General features: G+C 40.7%; 1 protein-coding gene across 1 annotated transcript in view; it reads right to left on the reverse strand.

Annotated features, from left to right (window-relative positions):
• The window catches only part of PKD1L3 (polycystin 1 like 3, transient receptor potential channel interacting), a 62,637-nt gene that overhangs the window by 19,420 nt on the left and 35,679 nt on the right, over window positions 1-7,538 (reverse strand). The window contains 3 exon segments of the mRNA XM_077756320.1: window positions 1,538-1,625; window positions 2,731-2,830; window positions 2,912-2,922. Of these exon segments, the coding sequence (XP_077612446.1) occupies window positions 1,538-1,625; window positions 2,731-2,830; window positions 2,912-2,922 (199 nt within the window).

Raw genomic sequence — 7,538 nt, forward strand, 5'->3', positions numbered from 1 at the left:
TACTTAAAAATAAAATCTTAGAGGCACCTGGGTGGCTCAGTTGGTTAAGCATCCAACTCTTGGTTCAGGTCAGGTCTTGATCTCACAGGTACCTGACTTCAGGCTCCTGGTAGGCTCCCCGCTGACAATGCAGAAACCTGCTTGGGATTCTCTTCCTCCCTCCATCTCTGTCCCTGCCCCACTCACTCTCTCTGTCTCTCTCTTAAAACAAACAAACATTTAAAAAAATCTACAAAAAAACCCCCAAAACACATAGCTTTGTGACATGATGAATATGTTAATTAGCTTGACTGTGGTAAATATTTCACAATGTATTCATATATCAAAACATCACATTGTACCTTGAACACATATAAATTTGTCAATTATACGTCAGTAAAGCTGGGGAAAAAGAATCAACTGAGAAACTAATACTTACAAAAGATAACTCACAGCCACTGGATGATGTATGGAACCGTGGAATCACTATATCATATACCTGAAACTAATTTAACACCATATGTTAACTAACTGGAATTAAAATAAAGAAAAAAGATAGCTCAGCAAAGTGGCTGGGTGCTAATATACAGAAATCAACAGCCTTCATACATCCAAACAATATTTACTTAGATGGTAAAGAGAAATAAAATATCTCATTCATAATAGCTACACAAAGATAAAATAAACCTAACAAGAGATTTTGACTATTAATGAGGGATCCATATGAAGATGAGGGCAAAAAGGCATACCACACTCCCAGGGAGATAGGAGTATGAATGGAACATCACATGGGTATCAATTCCCTGAATTAATCTTTGTAAGTCCATAGTTTATATAAATATCTAAATTTACATCTACAACTTGTATAAGCTCTTTATTTATTTGAGAGAGAGAGTGACAGAGAGAGAGCATAAGCAAGGGAGGGGCAGAGAGAGATGGACAGGGGATCTGAAGTAGGCTCTGTGCTGAGCAGAGAGCCTGATGTGAGGCTCGAACCCATGGACCGTAAGATCATGACCTGATCCAAAGTTGGACATTTAACCGGCTGAGCCACCCAGGTGCCCCTATAAGCTCTTAATATATAAAAAGTTCCCAGCTGGGGCACCAGGGTGGCTCAGTCAGTTAAGCATCCAACTCTTGATTTCAGCTCAGGTTGTGATTTCATGGTTCATGGGTTTGAGGACATCGGGCTCCACACTGACAGTGTAGAGACTGCTTAGGATCTTAGGATCCCTCGCTCTCTGTCCCCCTCCCCTACTCTCTCATTCTCTCTCAAAATAAACAAAATAATTTCCCATATATCCAAACAGGCTAATAAAATCAAGCAGCCCAATGAAAAATGGGCAAAGATTAGGGAACAACATTCATTCACTCATACATTCCTTCAAATGATATGTATTGAGTGCACACGTACAGCAAGTCCTGCTATAGGTGCCAGGAGCATAGTGGATGAACCACACATTGGGAGTACTGTTCTGGAGCCCCGGTGTTCCTCAAATTTCAATGTGCACAGGAATCGCCTAAGAATTTGGTTCAAATGCAGATTCTGGAATGAGGCCTAAGATTAATCATTTCTAGAATTCCAGGAGATGCCAATGCTGCTGGTCTGTGGACCACACTGTGAGAAGCATCTAGAGACACATAATCTAAAATGGAAAGAGAGAAGGAATTAGAATAGGACATGAAACTTGCCAGCATGTATGTGCCTCGTTCTTGGGAGTCACAGAAGAGAAAATAAATCTCCCTGAGGAAGTCGGAGAAGGTGTCACAGAGGTGAAACTTGACATTTGTTTTGAAGGATGAGTCAGATACAATTCTCCAAATGGACAAGGACAAAAAAAGACAAAGTCCTTTGAGGCAGAGTGAACAATTCCAGAGCAGGGAGAAATGAAAAAAGGGCTAGAAAGGCAGTTTGAAACCACATTAATTTCTAAAAATCTCTTAAGGAATGGGGTGTCTCTACCTTAGTAACGTGTCCACCACTCAGCTTAAGAAATAAGTTATTGCCTCTTATTAACGTCACCTAGTGTTCGTCTGTGGTGGCATCCCTTGCCTTCAGAAGGCTAATCCAATACTGAATTGAAGAGTTTATCATTCCCATGCATTTCTTCACACACACAGACACAAACACATACACATACACATGTGTGTATACATATATACATATATAGATCTGTATAGATCATGCTGTTTTCCATGATTAAAGGACTGTGTTAACTATTTTGCTCACCACTGTGTGTGTGAGGTTCATCTGTATGACAGGGGCAGCTCCGATCAGTTATTTACCGGGTGGTTTCCCTCAGCATGGTGGCTGAATGCGAGGAGGAAGAACTGAGGATTACTCTGACCTTTTGCAAGAGCGGGCGTGTACTTAACTGAAAGAAGAGTAAAGAAGTCGGTCTGCAGGCCAGGCAATCCAGATGGGGGCAGGTCTGATCTGAGACTTGGGCAGGTATCTAGGTACAGATGGTGAGCAGCTGGAAAGAGTCTCTGGGGCCCAGGAGGGAGACAGAGACTTGAGAGGAGATGCAGGACACGCACAAGAGGTCAAGCACCGAGAGAGCACAAAAGGAGTGCCCAAGTGTGATGACACACTGGCTCTCTGTGGGCAGCGGAGAAGGAGCAGCCAGCTGACGAGAGACAAGATCCCACACATAAATCCGACCCGGCGGGGTGGCCAGATGTCCAGTATTCCAGTACAACTTGCGCCTTGCAAAATCAGATGTCGGTAGTTAGAACTACTTGAATTACCCAAGAGTGCCGAGACCCTCCTCGTTTGTTGTTCCTTCTCTTTGGTAAGCCCCGGCATCCTGTTCAGCGTAAGTGAGACGGACAAGGTGAGGAAGATCGCCTAGACAGGAAGATCACAGGAGAAACGAAGGAGCAGATATTATAGGATTCAAGGTGACTGTGGTTAATACATTTCAATTACGTGGCCCTTTACTATCATGGAAAACTGAAAATTAGGTAGTTCCATAATTATTTTTTCATAATTACAGGGACCTGGTTAATATAATGTTAATATTTGTATTTTTGCTTGTAGTCCTTAGCTGCTTGGCTAGGAGAGTTTAACTATCGGGTGATCTGTGATGACCTTGTGTAAGTTATTTAAGAACATCTTTCTTGGGGGTGTCTGGGTGGCTCAGTTGGTTAAGTGTCTGGCTCTTCCTCTCAGCTCATGTCTTAATCTCAGGGTCATGATTTCAGGCCCCATGTTGGGCTCCATGCTGGGCACGGTGCCAACTTAAACTAAACAAACAAACAAAAAACTACCTGTCTTTGGAAGACTTCCAATGAGCTGGACTGGAAAAGCTACATTTTAAAAAATTTTAAGGTTTATTTATTTGAGAGAAAAAGAGACAGACAGTACAAGTTGTGGAGAGGCAGAGAGAGAGAGAATCCCAAGCAAACTCTGAGCTGCCAGTGCAGAGCCTGACGTGGGTCTCAAACCCACAAACTGTGAGATCATGACCTGAGATGAAACCAAGAGCTGGACACTGACTGAACCACCCATGCACCTCCTCCTCTTAAAAAAATGTTTATTTTTGAGATGAGCAAGCACACTTGGCGTAGGGGCAGAGAGAGAAGGGAACAGAGGATCCAAAGCAGGTTCTGCACTGACAGCAGAGAGTCCAATCAGGGCTCAAACTCACAAACTGTGAAATCATGACCTGAGCTGAAGGTGGCTGCTTAACTGACTGAGCCACCCAGATGCCCCTGGGGATACTATATTCTTAAAATCCCAAGGATTAAATTAACTAAAACCTTAGGTATCTGTTACACGTGTAACAAATATCCCCTCTCCACCCTGTCTTTAATTTCCATGGAGGGGAACAAAGTGCTCTAGACCTCAGGAAAATAAAAGACAAGGGTGCTATTTCCAGCCTGTTGCCACACACCCCATTTTAGAGCCTGCAATTTTGGGTGCATCTGCTCTGGAGACCTCAGGTCACCCCTTATCGGCTGGTCCCTGGACTAGACTTTGGAGAAAAAGTAGAAAATTCACTTGCCCATGGGTCCAACCAAATTCAACACTGTAGCGATACCAATAACTAATATAATACACTTGCTTCCATCTCTTCCTATTTTTATACTTTTCCCCCAAAACACCCCTGCAACTTTTTAAAACATGTTTTTTTCTTTAAATTAAAAAAATGTTTATTCATTTTTGAGAGACAGAGTGTGAGCAGAGAAAGGGAGACACAGCATCCAGGCACCCACTTTATTTATTTTTGAGAGAGAGCAAGCAAGTGAGCACAGGAGAGGGGCAGAGAGAGAGGAAGACAGGATTTGAAGCAGGCCCCATGCTGTCAGCACAGAGCCTGATGTGGGGCTCGATCTCATGAATCATGAGGTTATGACCTGACCTGAAGTTGGATGCTTAACTGACTGAGCCACCTGGGCATGCCCCTTCAGCTGTTTTAGCTGAAGTGATATATATTTATTATAAAAATCTGGGAAAAAAGGAAGAATTAGAGATTTTAGGAAAAATTTAAAATTTGGAATATATCCTTTTGGAGATATGTATATATATATATGTATATATATATACACACGCGGACTATATCCACTTTTGTCTTAATGTATTTCTGTATCACTACATTTTAACAGTTTTAATGGTTGCCTGGTATTCCATTATATGGGTATGGCTGCCTCATATTAAGGCACTCAGTAAGCAGTGTTCTATTTTTGGGCATTTAATTTGCTGCCGATTTTTAAAAATAAACTACTTTGAATTTTCTCAGAATAGATCCTTAGAAATGAAACTTATTTAATGAAGGGATGCAGAATTTGAAGGCTTTTATGCTGTGTTGTCTGATTATCCTCAACCAGCAGTGAATGGTTGAGGCATCACCATGTAGTATAAAGTTTTTGCCATTTTTAAAAACCAAATGGAATCTTATTGTTCTAATATATTTGACGAGGGAAGATAAACTTCTTATAAATTTATACACACACACACAACGGAATATTACTCAGCCATCAAAAAGAATGAGATTTTGCCATTTGCAATGACATGGATGGAGCTAGAATGTATAATACTAAGTGAAATAAGCCAGAGAAAGACAAATACCATACTATTTCACTCATATTTACAATTAAGAAACAAAACAGATGAACATATGGGAAGGAGAAGGAAGTGAAAAGAGGGAAACAAATCACAAAAGACTCAACAGTGAACAAACCGTGTTGAGGGAGGAGGGTGATGGGGGATGGGTTAGATGGGTGATGGGTATTAAAGAGGGCACTTACGACGAGCACTGGGTGTTGTATCTAAGTGATCAATTCCTGAAACCAATACTGCACAGTATGTTAACGAACTAGAATTTAAATTAAAAAAAGAAGTCTGTGCATTCTTTTTCAGTATTTTTATATATGTATTTCGTGTTTTGCATTATTTTGGTTTATTGAATCTCTTGGTCATTAGTGACATCCCCTTCAATTCAACTTCTGAATTTAAAAAATTTGTAAATCACATTTTTCATTTCCTGAAAGCCTTTGTGTGTTTGATACAACTGAATCTACTAAAGAGGTCTTATTATTTTTTTAGTCTCCTCCAGTACTTTTTAATTAAATCTACCTACTCCTTTTTCTCGCTGGGATCAGTGGGTCTGAAATGGGGCTACACACTAGAACCACCTGGGAAGCTTAAGCGTGCTGGTCATTGGAAACCATCTCTGGGCCTTACTATTTAATTGGCCTGGGGCAGCTGGGTGGCTCAGTCCGCTGAGCATCTGACTTTGGCTCCAGTCATGATCTCATGGTTCATGGGTTTCAGCCCGGTGCTGACAGCACAGAGCCTGGAGCCTGCTTCAGATTCTGTGTCTCCCTCTCTCTCTATCCCTCCCCTGCTCCCACTCTGTCTGTCTCAAAAATAAATTTTAAAAAACTAAAAATTTTTAACTGGTCTGGAGTGAAGCCTGACTGTCAAGAGTCTTAAGAGCTCCCCAGGTTTGGTTGTGGGAGCTCAGATCTATCCTCTATGATTCTTACAGAAGAAGAAATCCTATCACCAAAATCCAGAATGTTGAAATTCTACTGGACAAAATACAATTTCTTCAACAAATACACTGTGATAAAAAAAAAAAAAAAAGGATAGCAATGCTAAGAGAAAGGAAGGAGGCTCCTTTAGACTAAATATACTTAAGAGCTATATCAACTAATTGCAACACATGGATTTTATTTGAATCTTGATTTGAACAAAATAACAATAAAATAAACATCTATGAGACGATAGAAAAATCTGAACAGTAGCTTTAAAAAAGTGGTAAAATACACAACAAAAAACCATTTTAATCTTTTTATAGTATAAAATACAATTATATTGCATAAATATTAACACATTACTGTGATAATTGTTTTTACTTTTATTTTTTAATTTTTTTAAATGTTTACTTTTGACAGAGAGAGAGAGAGACAGAGACAGAGAGAAAAAGAGCGAGCGAGCGCATGAGCAGGAGAGGGGCAGAGAGAGGGGGACACAGAATCCAAAGCAGGCTTCAGGCTCAGAGCTGTCAGCACAGAGCCTGTTGTGAGGTTTGAACTCATGAACAGTGAAATCATGACCTGAGTCAAAGTCCGAAGCTTAACCAACTGAGCCACCCAGGTGCCCCTATATTTGTTTTTAAAATAAGAGTCCTTAGGGGCACCTGAGCGGCTCAGCCATTTGAGCTTCTCACTTTGGCTCAAGTCATGATCTTGCAGTTTATGGGTTTGAGCCCTGCCTTGGGCTCTGTGCTGACAGCTTGGAGCTTGGAGCCTGCTTTGGATTCTGTGTCTCCCTCTCTCCCTGCCCCTCCCCTGCTTGTGCTCTGTTCTCTCAAATATAAACAAACATTAAAAAAAATTATAAAAGAGATAATAATGGGCACCTGGGTGGCTCAGTCGGTTAAGCGTCCGACTTCGGCTCAGGTCATGATCTCAAGGGTTTGTGGGTTTGAGTCCTGCATAGGGCTCTGTGCTGACAGCTCAGAGCCTGGAGCCTGCTTCAGATTCTGTGTTTCCCTCTCTCTTTGCCCCTCCCCTGCACACACTCTGTCTCTCAAAAATAAATAAAACATTAAAAAAAATAAAAAGCCCGTATCTTTTTAGAAATATACACACTGTTTATGGATAAAATGATATGAAGTGAAGCATTTTCTTTTTTTTCAAAATAGATGATTGGCTTGTTTTGGCAATGAAGTAATGGTTGAAGCTGGCTAAGAGAACAGTAAAATTCATTATAGTAGTCTCTACACAAATCTGTGGGCTTGACGTTTTCCTTAATTCAAAGTTTTTAAAAATTAAGTTTTCTGTTGCTTTTTTTCTCAAAGTAGTTTATTGTCAATTGATTTTTTACTTGTCGTTTTTAACTTGGCAATCCTTTTCTGCTCTGTCTCTACCAATCTATCAGTTCTGGTTAGTTTTTTCTGTGACTTTACTTCACACATATCTCAAATTCCATTCTGCCTATTTCTGTGTGTGGGGGGGGAGGGGGTGGAGTTGGTCAAATTGTCAAAAGCATTAGGCACTTTGAATTGACACCCAAGGGTCTCACTGTTCCAAACTACCTGCAAATA

Source organism: Crocuta crocuta, unplaced genomic scaffold, assembly GCF_008692635.1.
Source record: "Crocuta crocuta isolate KB4526 unplaced genomic scaffold, BGI_CrCroc_1.0 scaffold388, whole genome shotgun sequence".
NCBI lineage: Eukaryota > Metazoa > Chordata > Mammalia > Carnivora > Hyaenidae > Crocuta > Crocuta crocuta.